The sequence below is a fragment of the Rhododendron vialii genome, chromosome 9a (genome assembly GCF_030253575.1).
Source record: "Rhododendron vialii isolate Sample 1 chromosome 9a, ASM3025357v1".
Classification (NCBI taxonomy): domain Eukaryota; kingdom Viridiplantae; phylum Streptophyta; class Magnoliopsida; order Ericales; family Ericaceae; genus Rhododendron; species Rhododendron vialii.
The window spans coordinates 952,269-968,182 of record NC_080565.1 but is presented as its reverse complement, the minus strand read 5'-3'; the positions used below and the strand labels follow the sequence as shown (position 1 = coordinate 968,182).

At 38.8% G+C, this 15,914-nt stretch overlaps 2 protein-coding genes across 3 annotated transcripts; one reads left to right on the top strand and one right to left on the bottom strand.

The window, feature by feature from the left end:
* Positions 1–9,361: 9,361 nt before the first annotated feature.
* LOC131301582 (uncharacterized) lies at positions 9,362–11,356 on the bottom strand. The gene is made up of 6 exons (XM_058327944.1): positions 11,273–11,356; positions 10,758–10,996; positions 10,559–10,694; positions 10,022–10,118; positions 9,804–9,891; positions 9,362–9,701 (listed from the first exon to the last, which is right to left on the bottom strand). Exons 1-6 carry the CDS (start codon positions 11,354–11,356, stop codon positions 9,362–9,364), a joined length of 984 nt encoding a protein of 327 aa, XP_058183927.1.
* A 1,435-nt stretch (positions 11,357–12,791) lies between these two features.
* Positions 12,792–15,870, top strand: LOC131301594 (mogroside IE synthase-like). 2 transcript variants are annotated; one of them, XM_058327958.1, is made up of 4 exons: positions 12,792–13,250; positions 13,354–13,674; positions 14,268–14,598; positions 15,310–15,870. In XM_058327958.1, exons 1-4 carry the CDS (start codon positions 12,939–12,941, stop codon positions 15,708–15,710), a joined length of 1,365 nt encoding a protein of 454 aa, XP_058183941.1. In that variant the 5' UTR covers positions 12,792–12,938; the 3' UTR covers positions 15,711–15,870. The 2 variants fall into 2 exon arrangements, with proteins under 2 accessions (XP_058183941.1, XP_058183942.1); XM_058327959.1 differs by having other exon boundaries at positions 12,876–13,250; positions 13,354–13,678; positions 14,272–14,598.
* Positions 15,871–15,914: the final 44 nt, after the last annotated feature.

Here is a 15,914-nt window from a genome sequence, read left to right as displayed (position 1 = left end):
TGAGCTTCAAAAGGCTTTGTGTTTGGACTTTGATTTGGGCCCTAGATGTTGTGGAAAGAGTCAAAGTTTTTCTATGGAAAAGTTTTAAAGGGATCCTTTTATCTTTTTGGATCAAAATCTAAGCAATTATTAAAACGTTGCAAGCAATCTGAACCATCAATATAGGGCAAAATAGATCTGAGCCCTTAATTTGAGAGCATATTTTCAAAATCAGTCCTTCCTCATCATACAGATTCTTTTTCTATTGATGATTTAGTGATAAGTCCACTATAAAGAACATGTAGAGTCTCTAGTCTACCTCAATAATTTATAGAGTCCCTAGTCCACTTTCTTAATAAGCCCCACTCCACCACCCCCAAGCCCCACTCCACCACCCCCACCCCCCTCCACCCCTCCCGCCACATCACCACCGGAAAGTTTGCAAGAAAGTTCGCCGGAGTGCCTAAACCACTAAAATTCTATGAAACTAATTAAGTGCCTAAATCACTAAAACCATATGAAACAAAGTGCACCATAAAACCCTATAAAAGTGCTTAAAATCCTAAACCCAATGACAGTGCCTAAACCACTAAAACCCTATGAAATTAAGTGTACTCTAAAACCATATGAAAGTGCCTTTTCCAGGTGTATTCTTATAAGGTAAGGTAAGCTTTTTGGACTCCACAGCCCATCTGCGTTTTTTGTTCGATTATCAAAAAATCACTTTATAATCTTTTAAATCACGGAAAATTCTTGAGGGAATTTTGCGTCTCGGAATTCAACATACCTTGCCTGAACTTTCATTCAAAGGCTGTGAACAATTGTTGCTTAATGGAATATACAGAAATATATCTTCGATGCTGTTACAAAAAAGTTTGCAGCTACAAGTAATTAAACATGACCAAGTATAATTAAACGCGGCGAATAGCATGTAAAACACAAGAGAAACGTTGGTAGGAGATCGAAACCTTATAAATAAAAGTGAAGGAGAAAGGAAGCCACAAACGAAGTCTTCCTAAATGATAGTTCAGCTTTTTAAGAGCATCTCAAGAGTCTTTCAGTCAAAACTAAAATGTAAGATTTTTTTAAAATTGTTTCAATTCTTGACTCGTAGCTATATCAAATTAAGCCTTACTCAAATAAAACAGTCTTAATTCCTTACACAAATTTTAGAAGACTATTTTCTCCCTTTCTTAGTTACCCATACACGTTAATGACATCTGCACTCAAATTTTTATGTATATATAATCCATGAGAATGGTTCATATTTAATTATGTTTTTTTTTAAGTAAAGGTATACGTAAGAGATGTAGTGTCGTGCTCGACACGTCTCTACTTGAGTTGTTAAATTGTATCCATGGAACAGCTGGCGTAGAATAGACGATGCAATGTGTTTGGTTTGCAGTTTTGAAATTTATTTTTGAGATAAAAAAGTTCTATAGGTTTGCGTATTTTTTCATCTTTAATAAAAAAAAATTAACATTTTAACAAACTTTTTTACTTTTTGAATAGAGGTATGCTATGTATAGTCAAAAAGTATAAAATAAGTAAAAAATTTGACAAAAAATCACTAAAGAAGAAAAAACACGGATGACGAAACAGTCAAAAGTTTTGGAGAAATTATTTTTGAGAGGAGAACCAAACAATCATGGATCCAGTTGCGATTACGAAAGTAAGAAAGTGGGCCTAGCCAAACATCTTCCCTCAAACAAAGAAATCACACATATCACGAAATTGTTTGAGGCCTAAATTTTGAGTGACTGTTTGGCACACATTAACCTTTCTCTAGCTGCATGCAGCCATTTACCAAGTATGGATGCAGAAGAAACAAAATGGTGATGATTGTTGGAGATTGAAATTAAAAAGTGGCTACTTAAAATAGATTTTGTACATTTTGACCAGGTTTTTTGGCTCAAACGAGAAGCCCGCTAGGCGGTTTTTAGCTGAACCTTTTGTTAATATATAGACGAGTGTCAAAATTGTGTAGCTCAGAATTCTTCAATCATATGTGAAGATACTGTATAGTACGAGAAAAATGTCAGATTACAAGGCCCATCACTTCAACAACATTCCATGAAAATCATTCAATTTGTTGATCACATGGGAATATACGTAAAAAGAAGTGGCTGCCATTATATCCTTTACCAGCATCGTCTTTTTCTTGGAATGGGGATATTGCCGAGCATCCGCTGCAAAGCGGTCGATCCGGCCGTTCATCTTGGCAATCGATGGCTAGGATCTTAACCGAGTAATGGTCGGTTCAGATTTATATGCGCATAGATTCAATCCGAGTCATCCGTGCCGAGATGAACGGCTGGATCGGCCACTCTGCACCGCTTTGCAAGGCGATGCTCGACAAGATCCCCTGTCCGTTTTTCTCTTAGGACCACTTCATAAATTGTTCCAATATCTCAGCAACTTCCTCCTATCTTAACCAGTCTCGTTTATTGTTAATACCCCCTTTTATCAATTCGAAAGGGGTACATCGAGGGAGAAATGGGATAAGCATATATAGAAACTTACTCGATCGAAAAAGAAAAGAAAATAAACATTCAACAGAAAGTTGGATCGTAAACGCACCTAAACATAATTACAATTTCATCTTTCAGATTCCACCAAGAAGTTAATTTAACTCATATATCAGCTAAGTTCTACTCCCGCAGAGTTTACAACACATCGTCTTGTTAAGCAGGTTGCAACTTAATTTAACTCATCAAGGGACGCATTTTAATTACGAAAAAACAAATAGATGTCGTTCTAGTGGACGAATGGGTTAGATATCGTTGTAACAGATGGATTTATTATATCTTGTTTTAAGAGACGGGCTCTTGATTACAATGAAAAATATAAATGTCTTGCATATTATGAATATAGAGAATTACAAATTTATTGAATAATTGAACGAATTGCCAAGGAGGGTTGCGTCCTTATTTATTGGTAGAGAAATCCTAAATTATACTAATAAAAGCTAATAAAATTAATAAAATCATGACAAAGCAAGTGGTATTAAAGAAAAGAAAAATCTATTATATAATCCTCCCTCCATCTGATAAAGTTAGTTCCCTACGAAACTACATACAATTTTCAAATTTAAAAAACTAATGTATTTACTAAAATAAATTTTTGATTTTTTTTCACTGTTAAAAAGATCTCATCAAACAAGATCGATATTGTGCATAAAATACATTATTTTTAAGTTTGGAAATTACACGTAATTTCGTAGGAGACTTAACTTTACAGGATGGAGGGAGTTTTTTTATAATAAAAGTTGTCATAATAAAATGGATGGTGATAATACCAAAATTCTAGTGCATAAAAAATTGTACCATGTATATAGGTTACAAGACTCTTCTATACTAAAATTTTGGCATTAACCAACCCAATTTTAGCATTATCGTTTAATTTTCCTAATAAAATAGCCCAATTAACGATTCAAATACCTTGACTTTTGCATGTCGAATCTTTCCAGATTGCTCTACATCATCAAGCGATATGGACAAGTTTGTACATGACTTGTAGCCTGCAATTTTAGAAGATCTGGTGACCACACTATTTTGGGCTCAACCATCCCTTAAAGTCAACACCCCAACCTGGGATCAGCTCCAGTTCACCCTACTACTACTCACTACTCCTCCATGCTCCTGTTGTGGGGCACATTAACCAAACTCAACAATCCAAATAGTTGATCTCGTATGTCTCACAAAGAACAATGCATATATATATGAAAAATTAGCTTTATTGGATATCGATAAATGTACAATTAACTGGTATAAGATGGACGAAAAGATAGTTTCAAACTTAAACCGTCACTTTTATACAAGGTATAGTGCTTACAAAAATCGAAGCAAGGTGATTTTTTTTATAAGTATTTTCCTTTCAAAGATGTGCGAGTTCAATGGTTCATGTCATCGATGCTATATTCCCTATTGTTACCCAAATTATGCAACCTAGAGGGGGGGGTGAATAGGATTGCTAGTAATAATCACCGATAAAAATTTATCTCTAACAATATATGCAAACAATAAGTATGCAATTAAAATAGAGAGATAGAGAGATAGAACCCGTTTATAGTGGTTCGGTCCGGATTTGTCCACGGTCCGGCCCTACTCCACTTCTCCTCAAGCAATTACTTGAAGGTTCCACTAATCTTTAAAAGATTACAACTTGTAAGTCTTGCGGGTGCTTACAAAAACCGAATGCCTCTAGCTTTCCCGAGGAGCTAGCACAACCGCAAGAGTTTTCTCCGAAAACCGCTCAAAAACAATAACACCCAAATTCCAACCCGAATTTGGTCTTCTAAGCTTTCAAGTGTTTGACTCAAACACTCGCTTAGGAATTACAAGTATGTGAAGAAGGTATGAAAATTATCGCTCACGACTTGTACAAATTTTCTCTCAAGAAAAATATGAAAGTGGAAGAACAATGAGAATTTTTGGCTTTGATCTTTTGAGAAATTGCTCTTGCAATAATATGGAATGTTGTAGCTTGTGTATCTTCTCATTAATGAGTTCTTGATGCCTTATATAGCCATCCATATGCTTCCTAGCCGTTGGAACTAGCCGTTGGAACTAGCCGTTACAACTAGCCGTTACAACTAGCCGTTGGAACTAGCCGTTAGAACTAGCCGTTAGAACTAGCCGTTAGAACTAGTGTCACAGCTTTCTGTTCAGACAGCCGGCTTGTCAGCCGGTTCGTCAACCTGTGGCTCACAATTTCATCTAAATAAATCCGTTAAAGCATGTATTGAGCTCAATAAAGTCTTTGTAAATATAAATCATGAATCCAAGAGACTTTATGCTATATTTCAAGGTCACGAAAATATTTAGTTCGGGAATCGACTTTTCGATAATTTTGTATTTGCCGAATAAAAATATCATTGAATTAATCATCAAAATAATTAATAGAGATGCATATAAATTTTCACAAATTATAATGCATACATTTTTCAACACCTATCATTGTAGTTGGTCAACCTGATTAAACTAATCATACGAACCTAGCTCAGTTAACGAGAACTTTTGCATTTTACGAGAAGGTCAAGAGTTTGAATTTTTTCACTTGCATCTGGATTTTATTCTCTTTGTATTTGTTAAGATTATTTCTCCCCTTAATAGGACTCGTAGTTGGGTTGGATTTATAATTTTATAGTGATTGTGGAATTGCTTGGGATTGTGTCTCCCCCAATGGGACTAAAAAAAACCTGATTAGATTCAATGAGAAAGGAAGCCAAAAACGCTGTAGAAGTCTTTTCCTAAATGAAAGTTCAGCTTTTTTTAGAGCATCTCTTACTAAAATTGTGAAATCAATCAACTTAAATGTGAGAATTTTTTTGAAATTGTTTCAATTCTTGACTCATAGCTTTATCAAATTAAGCCTTACTCAAATAAAACAGTCTCAATTTCTTACACAAATTTTAGAAGAGTATTTTCTCCATTTCGCATTAATTTACAAATATGCGGTTAATGACATTTAATTTGTTCGGATCTCATATTTTATGTACAGTTGAATATAATCCATTAGAATGGTTCATATCTAAATATGTTTTTTTTAAGTAAAGTTATACGTAAGAGCTGTAGTGCCGTGCTCGTTACGTCTCTACTTGAGTTGTTAAATTGCATCCATAGATTATTTGGCGTAGCATAGACAATAAATAAATAAGAGTTAATATCATTCTAATTGCGATTACAAAAGTAAGAAAGCGGACCTAACCAAACATCATCTAACGAAGAAATCATATGATATTGTCGGAGGCCTAAATTTGAATGAGTATTTGGCACAAATTATATTGGTGGATCATAGACTGTAGTGTCTGGATTATGAAAAGCTCAAAATCTGAGTTTGTGAAAATGTTTGCTAAAAGTGTGAAAAATAGAGTATGGATTTGTGAAGCCTTTGGAAGTATAATCTGATTATTGGATTGTGGGTGAATATTTGACCTTAATGGCCTTGCTATTATGCGGCTGGTTTGGAAACAATAGGGTTTTTCTATGGGAGAAGCCAAGGAAGCCTAAGCTTTGGGCCTAAAAAAGAAGAAGCTATAAATAAGGTCTCCAAATTCTTAGAACCCCTATTTATATTAGGCCGGCATATATTTAATCTAAACCTTCTCTACATAAAATATGCCCAATTCCAATTTTTTAGTGGTAAATCTTTTGTAATGTGGTTATTATGAAACTCTTTGTCAATCAACTTATCTATGAAAAATTTAGGGGGGGTCTCATTCAAGAAATTCGCTTCCAACCCCCAAAAGTTACAAGCCGGCTCTGACTGTAACAACGTATTCGGGGAATACTGAGCTTCAAAAGGCTATGTGTTTGGACTTTGATTTGGGGCCTAGATACTTTGGAAAGAGTCGAAGTTTTTCTGTGGAAGAGTTTTAAAGGGACTTGATCTTTTTGGATCAAAATCTGAGCAAATAAAAATGTTGCAAGCAATCTGAACCATCAATCTAGGGCAAAATAGATCTGAGCCCTTAATTTGAATGCATATTTTCAAAATCAGTCCTTCCTCATAACATAGATTCTTTTTCTATTGAGATGATAATACAGTGTTTCACGGTTATGTTTGAAGTATCTTCTTCGAGTGGCCAATCCATAGAATTCGGGACCAATGCGTTTTATCTCATCCAATCCCTCCATTTCAACAACTTCAAGATGGGGAAAATGTCCAAGTGTTGGGACTTGTTCACACACTTGGCAACTCCTTAATTCAATCTTCACCAAATTTTGAAGGGACTGGGGATTGGCCTTGGTCTGGAGAGATAAAAATTGACTTGGAATAGTTATCAACCGAGGACAGTTGGAGATTAGCAACTCTTTGAGATAAGGAAAGAACTTTATCTCACTGGCGGCAGTTGCTGGCAAGGATGATACATCTGACCATTCTTCTAGCTTACGCATATCACAAAGACTAAGTTTTCTCAATGCTGGAAATACAACTGTGGGCACGCGCCCCAAAATTTTCGATTTTTGTTATCTTAAAATCGGGTGCGGCCCTGTCTGAAAAGCGCGGCAAAACGCTTCGATTCAGAGTCGCCACTCGGATTTTAGCGGTGAAAACACCCAAGGAACCGAACTCGAAAACGTTTGCTACGTTCGTTTGATTTTTGAAAAGGCATAGACTGGTCCGTCGTCACCTTCGACATCTGAGGTTCGGGAGCCAGGTTACGAGAGGAGAAGGGTTTTATGGCACCCCTCTCGCCCAATCAGGATATCGGTCTCTACTCAGGCATTTCGTAAAACGTTTGCATTTTTTTCTCATTAATCATTTTTAGCCAGTTAGGGAGGGGGAACAGTTAATGGGGATTAAAACTGTAACAAGTTGTCATTATGTGATAAAATGTTTATGTATGATTTGCTTGCAATAATAAACATAGATTGAGAACAAGCACCGAGAGCAGTTTGAGTAAGGTGGAGTATGCTGCTCTGAGGGATGTGAGCAGGTATCGCACCAGTATGCACCGGCCAGGCTACTGCATACTAACGCAACCTGCGCACGCCACCTCATCACTGGCGTACTCCACTTACCATGAACTCACAGTCTTTGTTGGCAACCCTCTGGGCTTTGGAATGGACCAGCGCACACCCAGAACAAACCACGCAGTCAATATATTAGCGGTTATGTAATTACAGACAGATGAAATGGCTTTAAGCCATGAAAATAGACGGAACACCCCATAAACAGTGTGGGAACATAAACGAGGCCAAGACTAAGCTAAGATGCAAGGGCTAGCCACTGGATCTTAGCATAACTGTCGTACGTCAGTCATATGAGACCGTACGCCAGTTACATCCCTTACCCAGTGCTTGGCTTTGCATCATCTGGGCTCTGGAACATGACCAGAAAGCATCCCAGAGGCCCTCCAAAGCAAATAAAAGCAAATATTGAGTGCTACACCTAAACAGCTCTAGGATACGAAAAGCTATAAAACTGGTTATTAGCATGCTAAGGTGATGACAGAAGTGTAAGCAAGTAAAAATGGACGATCAATGATCCCCACGCCAGTGGTGCACATAATGTCATGACCGGCGTACGGCATGACATACTAGCGTGCGCCATAGTTTATCTCACACTATTGTTATATTTTACCAGTTCAAGGCCAGGACTAGTATTGATTGCTAGCCTAAACCTTGCTGGTTCCCCTCAGGGGTCGAAAACAGAAAGCCACACAAATGTGGTATACCTTTTTGTGTTAAGGTTTGAAGATGGTTTTGAGCTTTAAGGTTGAAGATGGAGGTTGGATGGTGACTGAAAGACAATGGGGTGTATGGAAGTGGGCTCCTCTTCTTTCTCTTTCAATGGAGGAGAAGAGATAGAGAGCAAGAGAGGAGAGTAAAAAAAAGGTTGGACTCTTTAATGTGGTTAAACCCATGCAAATAAATGCAAAGGGGGGGGGGGGGGTATTTATAGAGGAGAGAGGGACTGAGGAAGGGCCTTAACCAGTTGGGTTAGGGCTGGTTTGGTTAAAGGGAGAGCCTCCCATGCATTAAATGCATGGGACTTGGCTTGATGGAGGGTGTAGGAGAGAGGGGGAACGGGCCAACCGAATGTAATCATCAGGGACTGTAGCCCACGTCAGGGTGGCACAAAAGTCTCGTCCATATGGCTAAATAAAGTTGATTTGATTGGGCTTGACTGGCGTGCGACATGTTTTGACATGCGTGCGCCAGTGATAACTGAGCCAACGGTCGATGAACGACACGTGACAGATCACTAGCGCAAGCCAAGAGAACACTGGCGTAAGCAAGTAGGGTTTTGCTGGGGCCATTTGGCTCGAAGGGTTTAAGGATGGAATTCTAAAGGGTTTAAATGAGAAATGTCCAAAGCTCAAAGCTCAAGACCTGCCATCGACCTCGGAACGTTCTCGACCTTTAATCATCATTGGGGCAACAAAAAGACCGTAAGATAGGTTTATCTGGATAGTTCAGAATAGGGTGTCTACAACAACTCCGCCTCTTGCTGCCCCACTACTGCTGCTACTACAACCAACAATACCTTCGTCCAATCCATAGAATTCGGGACCAATGCGTTTTAGATTATCCAAATGCGCCATTTCAACAACTTCAAGATGTGGAAGATGTCCGAGTGTTGGGACTTGTTCACATACCACGCAGTACCTTAATTCGAGCTTCACCAAATTTGAAGGAACTGGGGATTGACACTTGTCATCCATGATGCAAACCGTTTTCCTTCAAACATTTCGAGTATTAAACCCTTAAGGTTCTTGTGGGGTTGAAGTCCTTCCAAAACATTTGCATGGCTACTGAACTTACTGTGAGATCTTCCAAGTCCAAAGTGAAATACCGGCTATCACATTGGCCTTTTCTGCTTCTTCCCTACCTTTAACGAGCATTAGATTGTGAACACATAATCTACCTCTTAGCTAGTTTAAGCTTCCCAACTCTTCAATCCTATGGCCCATATCCTCATCCACAACAAAGCATGGTAATGTCTGCAAAGAAGTCAAATGCCCTATCATCGGTTGAAACACCTTCAAATTAATTTCTCTTTCATCCATACATAGATGTCTCAAGCTAACCAACTTATGGATTTCTTTTGGAAGCTCTTGTAGAGACGATGGCAAACGCAGCGTTTCCAAATTGTAGAGACTGGTGATAAAGTTGGGTAGTTTTTCAATTTTTGTGTTTGACAAGTCAAAATACCTCAAATGTATGAACTTGCGCATTGAAATTGGCAACTTTTTCATAGGGGTTTCAACTAACCTTAGGGCACGTACACATTTGACAAAGTCAGTTTTCTAGGGGAGATGTCCAGTTAAAAGTAGTGTCCTCAAGTTTCCAACTTTTTCTTTTGAAATATCTAACCTTGTTTCTTCCCCAAGGTTCAATGACAGATGCTGAACATCTTGATGGTTCTTAACTTCACTAGTTTCCAAAGTCAAACAACTGCTCTCTGCAACATGAAGTGCAAGATCGATCATGTACAAGGTCATGCATCTTGCAGCTGGTAATATCATTGTACTCATTTAATTCAACTTCTTGAAAAAAAGAATTACGTAATAAGATATTGAAATATTTGTTACCTAAATCTTCCATTTTAAAGTCGCTTCCTGTAAAAGGATGAAGATATCCTAGACCCATACAAAGTTGAATCAACTCATTCTTATTGATGGTAATGTCCTTTGGAAAAACAAAACAATATGCAAAACATTGTTTCAAACATGGGGACGCTAAATGATCATAACTCAGCCTCAATATCGGAAGAATTCCGTCTTCATTCGCAAGTGACTTCCATATTTCAGTCTTCTCAATTAACTCTCATTCGCTTTCATGCTACTTAGAATACAATAAGCCTCCTAAAGAGTTTATCGCTAATGGCACACCCTTACATTGTGCTACCATTCTTCTACCAGTATCCACCAAAGTTTGATTTTCTCTTGGTCCTGTATTACCAAATGCTCTTTTCCTAAACATATTCCAACTATCATCGGACGACAGCCGATGGAGACGTTCGCATGGTTGACACCACCTCCATACTATGGGTTGTGACTATAATTTTGCTTCCCTTGCAACCACCAATTCCTTGCAAAAAATTCCTCATCGATTCCTTTTTTTTGTACTTGTGTTCCAACATCATCCAATACAAGGAGATATTTTTTTCCATTTAGTTCCTCGTCAAGTTTTCTTACTAATCGTTCAATGTTTGGTGTCTCAGATTTATCGCCTGTTAGAGATTGCATCATCTCATTCAATAGCCTTTGAAGATTGAAATTATCTGACACAAATCCACATTCTCTGGTTACCAAAACAGTTCACCACCTTCTTGTCTTTGTAGAGTAGCTAAGCAAGCTAGGGTTGTCTTTCCCTAGCCCAGCCATTCCTACAATGGCAACGACAGATAAATCATCTTCTGCGCCAGAGCCAAGTGACATGTCTCTCACCATAGAGACGTCATCATTCCTTCCCACAACTGCTGAATCATCTACAGAGGGGTGAGTCAGCCTTGGGAATTCACTAGGCTGAACAACACCAGCATTTATGAGCTGATCTCTGCTGGACTAAGGCCAATATCATCCTCAATGCATTATTTGAGCCCTGCAGAAGCTTCCCAAATGGACCACCAACTAATAATTCTAACCAAGGAAAAGTAAAAAACTTTGAGCTTTGGTCTACTGATTGAAATGTTGTTTCACCTTCTTTCTTTTTTTTCTTGAATTGAATTCAACAAATCCAGAGATTGAATTGTGTGAGTGATTTTCTACTTCCAACCTGGGTCTATTGCTTTGCCCCGGCAAAACTGATCTTATCTGTTCCATTTCTTCTTTTAATTATGCCTGAAGAGGTATCCAGGCTCGAGATGAAGTGCTGGCTAAAGATTTCTGTTCATCCGGAGAGTCTAAACCACGATGTTGTAGCATTTTTCAATAATTACTTATGGCTATTTTTCTCCCCATCGCTCTTTACTCTGGCTTGTTTTGTTTTCGTATTATAACGATTCATTCGCAAAAAAAATGGAGATGATTGTTGGAGAGTGAAATTAAAAAGTGGCTGCTTAAAATAGATTTTGTACATTTTACCTATGCATTTTGGCTTACATGCTCCAAACGAGAAGCCTGCTGGGCGATTTTTAGAGGAACCTTTTGTTAATATAGACGACTGTCAACTTTGTGTGGCTCAGAATTCTTCGATCATATGTGCCGATGGTAGGAGAAATGTCATAGTACAAGGTCCATCACTTCATCAACATTTCATGATAATCATTCAATTTGTTGATCACATGTGATATACATCAATAGAAGTGGCTGCCATGAATCCTATACCAACGTTGTTTTTTTCTCTTAGGACCACTTCATAGCGTACACCAGAGTCGCCAAATCAGTCCAATTGGTGTTGACAGCTATCCTCTCTAGTCTTCCCCAAACACCATTGGAGTAAATGGATGAAGGCTTTCGTGGCAGATGAATCGGGTTAAGAGAAATTTTTCAGCGCTTAGCGGGTACCATGTGGTGCCCGCTCGGTGCATCCGTGCTGTCCATTTCGGTTTTGGATGGCCCGGATTTGGAGAGAGGAAGATGAGAGAGAGTGTTTCAATTTTGGCCATCCAATACACTTTTGGACTGCTCGAATGTGCCTGCTCAGGCACCATGTCAGTCGGATAACGTGGTACGCACCCGGCACTGAAAAATTTCTCATTAAGAGAAATTATGAAGAGGGTCCCCTCCTCCTGTTCTTAGTTTTGTATCAGAGAGTGACAGAGACAACCTGCTGGGAGTGTGTGAATTTGTAAATCATTCTGATGGAGTGTGTAACTACATGGTAAAGCTCTCCGTGGAGGTACCCGTTTTTTCGGGGAACCACGTAAATATCATTTGTCTGTGTGTGTGTTTATGGTTGGTTTGAAACCATGTGCAATTTTCAAACTGTATTTACTAAAATAATTTTTTAATTTTTTTTGCACCGTTCAAAGGATCACATCGAGATTTATTAAACAAGACTCATATTGCACCAAAAATTCTTCGGTAAGTATATTAATTTCAAGCTTGAAAACTGCACGTAATTTTGTAGGAGACTAACTTTATGGGACGGAGGGAATAGTTTTTATAACGAAAGTTGTCATAATAAAATGGATGGTGATAATGCCAAAATTCTTATGCATAAAAGAATTGTACCATTTAAAGGTTATATAGGTTATAAGACTCTTCTACACCAAAAATTTTGACGTTAACAAACACAATTTTGACATTATTATTTTCCTAATAAAATAACCCAATTAACGATTTTTTTTTTTGAAAGGCCAATTAATGATTCAAATACCTTGATTTTTGCTTGTCGAATCTTTCCCGATTGGTCTACATCATCAACCGATATGGACCAGTTTGTACACTCATAGCCTGCAATTTTAGAAGATCTGGTCACCACACTATATGTGGTCAGTTGATGATTATGTAGATACTAGAGAGAGAGAGAGAGAGAGAGAGAGAGAGAGAGAGAGAGGAACAAATGGCTGGAAAAACTCATGTTCTAGTCATTCCTTACCCATCACAAGGCCACATAAACCCAATGCTACAATTCTCCAAGCACTTGACTTCAAAAGGTGTGAAGGTCACATTATTACTCACCCCCGGAGCCTTTAGCACCAACATCCAAGTCCAAGCCAACTTCGTGAACATTGTGTGCATTTCCGATGGCTCCGGTCAAGGCGATGAAGCTGAGGGCATGGTCGCCTACGTCGAGCGCTTCAGAGCTGCAGTGTCTCTGAGCTTAGCCGAACTCATCGATAAACAAAAGAGCTCTGACGATGACCCTGCTAAGGTATGTTGGATAATTTTATCCTAGAACTTGGATAAAGTGTTAACTACCTTTGGACATGTCATTTCTTTGAACAATATTAATTTTGTGATGAATTCCCAACAAGGTACTCGTGTATGACTCGGGTATGCCATGGGCTCTAGAAATAGCGCAACGCTTCGGCCTCCGTGGAGCTCCATTCTTTACACAATCCTGTGCTGTTACTGCCATCTACCATCATGTGTACGAAGGGAATTTCAAGCTTCCGTTAGAAGGGGTTATGGTTGCGTTGCCTTCGATGCCACTACTGGAGACGAACGACCTTCCGTCTTTCATTTCTGACACGGGCACGTACCCAGGTCTGCTGAGCCTAATTATCAACCAGTTCTCCAATATTCAGAAGGCAGATTGGCTCTTGTTTAACACCTTTGACAAGTTGGAAGAAGAGGTATGTACCTTATGGCATCCAGAAAACTCGCTCCTCTTGTACCGATGCACGTACAGCTGCTGCCTGCAGGAAGTGATGGGAGAATCGCAAAATTACATATCCTGAAAAGACCGACTTTTTAGGAAATACTGAGTTTTTGGTCTTTTTTATCATCTTATTATCTTATATGAATTATTTTCGACTTTGGTCTAGTGACGAAAAGAGTGACATCTTGGCAAACTAGTAGGGAAAAGTCACTGGAAAAGTTAGCCTTAAGGACCCCGAGAGTGCATTAGGACAGATTTTTGGCAAGGACAATCTCATATCATCTTTCAATGCATACAAACGTAAAGAGTGACATCTTGGCAAACTAGTCATCCCCTGCCCCAAATCCTATGCTCTCTTGCAACAAATTGAATACAATAGTAGAGAAGTAAAATGTGAAAAGTGCAACGATGAGTTCCTTAATAATTATGAATCCCCGAAAGAGAGAACCAATCAGGGGTAGAGAGAGTAAAATTCTAGCATATAAAATGGATTGGGTAGGCTGCATTTTCTTCATATTTGTGTTTTAACCATATTGTTATCCATGTTGCAAACTTTCCATCTACTAGGTAGTGAACTGGATGACAAGTCAATGGCCTATAAAGACAATAGGGCCAACCATTCCATCAATGTATTTGGACAGGAGGTTGGAGAATGACAAAGACTATGGCCTCAACCTCTTCCAGCCCGGTGCTGAAGCTTGCATTAAATGGCTAGACACGATGGAAAAAGGTTCGGTCGTTTACGCATCGTTCGGGAGCTTGGCGAGCTTAACTGAAAACCAGATGGAGGAAATTGCATGTGGCCTGAGAAACTGCGGCAGCTACTTCTTGTGGGTGGTTAGGGATTCTGAAGAGAGCAAGCTTCCCCGCGGTTTCGTGGAAGAAACATCAGAGAAAGGTCCACATTTAATTTTTTATTTTTTTTTTCTCATATTAGCTGTTGCCTTCCGGTAGGGGAAAAAAAAAGATGTACAGGGCTGTTCTATTCAATTTCAACATTATGGCTAGAGATGGGACGTTAGTGAATTAGTTTACTTTCGAGGGATGTTGATATTGCTTCATCAGCTGGAAAATTTTAACTGTAGGCCAACGTTTGGAAAATGCATTTTTAACCTCTTGTTCATGATGTGTTCTCAAACGTGTCGTAAAGTGTCCAAAATGGGTTCGACTAAACAAAATGTAATAAAAACTGGACATGTATCTAGCTGTGTCCAACACTTATTCAGAAACTGTCGTGTCATGTCCGTTACGTGTTGGACACAAATACGAGAGATCGGTTGTGTGTCTATGCTTCTTAGACAGCACACCTAGTTCTGATTTTCTGGATACTTGAGAAAGATTTTTGACACTCCTGTTGTTATGATCTATGTGAAAGGTGCACTAGGAGATTCATGATTTGTAAGTGCCTGTACAAAAGGAGGCAAATATGCCTCAAAGACAATGACACTTGTGCTGCCTCTGAACCTCTCGCAGACTTCATAGGCAACTTTCCTTCATCTCTCAAGTCTACTAGCTTATTGCTTCATTAATTTCTTTGTCATTTTTGGTTCATAATGCTCTATGGCATGTAGTTCTTGATAAATCGATTAGTGTTTTAACCCCACGACAGGTCTAATTGTCAGCTGGTGTTCTCAAGTCAAAGTCTTGGCTCACCGGGCGGTGGGGTGTTTCATGACTCACTGCGGTTGGAACTCAACGCTCGAGGCTCTAAGCTTGGGGGTTCCCATGGTGGCTGTGCCACAGTGGACGGATCAAGCGACCAATGCGAAGTTTATTGTGGATGTGTGGAATGTAGGGTTGAGGGTAAAGGCCAATGACAAAGGTATTGTTACTGGAGAAGAGATAGAAGTGAGTGTAAAAGAAGTCATGGAGGGAGAAAGAGGGAATGAGCTTAGAAGGAATGCTGCTTGTTGGAAAGAATTGGCCAAAGAGGCAGTTGATGAAGGTGGAAGCTCTGCTAACAACATTGATCAATTTGTTTCAGAAATTGTGCAACTAAGTAGTATCTGATACATACAAGTACTCCCTCGGTCCCATGTTCTCCTGAACGTTTCTTCAATATTCTAATTATCTTAAAACTTTTTCCGCAAGATCTAATTGAGATCTTATCATTTGTGTTCAAAACTGAAAAATCCAATCACACAAAAGTACATTATTTGTTTTTGTTAAACTCATTACTCGCCTCAAAAGTATTGTGTTCGTATGCTGCTAGCC

Excerpts from the sequence above, each read along its gene's own strand:
- LOC131301582 (XM_058327944.1), bottom strand. The coding sequence starts at position 11,356 with ATGCTACAACATCGTGGTTTAGACTCTCCGGATGAACAGAAATCTTTA. Across the intron at positions 10,997-11,272 it reads GAGCCTGGATACCTCTTCAG|TCCAGCAGAGATCAGCTCAT; the intron begins GCATAATTAAAA and ends TATTGGCCTTAG. Across the intron at positions 10,695-10,757 it reads TACTCTACAAAGACAAGAAG|GCTATTGAATGAGATGATGC; the intron begins GTGGTGAACTGT and ends CAATCTTCAAAG.
- LOC131301594 (XM_058327958.1), top strand. The coding sequence starts at position 12,939 with ATGGCTGGAAAAACTCATGTTCTAGTCATTCCTTACCCATCACAAGGC. Across the intron at positions 13,675-14,267 it reads TTGACAAGTTGGAAGAAGAG|GTAGTGAACTGGATGACAAG; the intron begins GTATGTACCTTA and ends TCCATCTACTAG. Across the intron at positions 14,599-15,309 it reads GGAAGAAACATCAGAGAAAG|GTCTAATTGTCAGCTGGTGT; the intron begins GTCCACATTTAA and ends ACCCCACGACAG.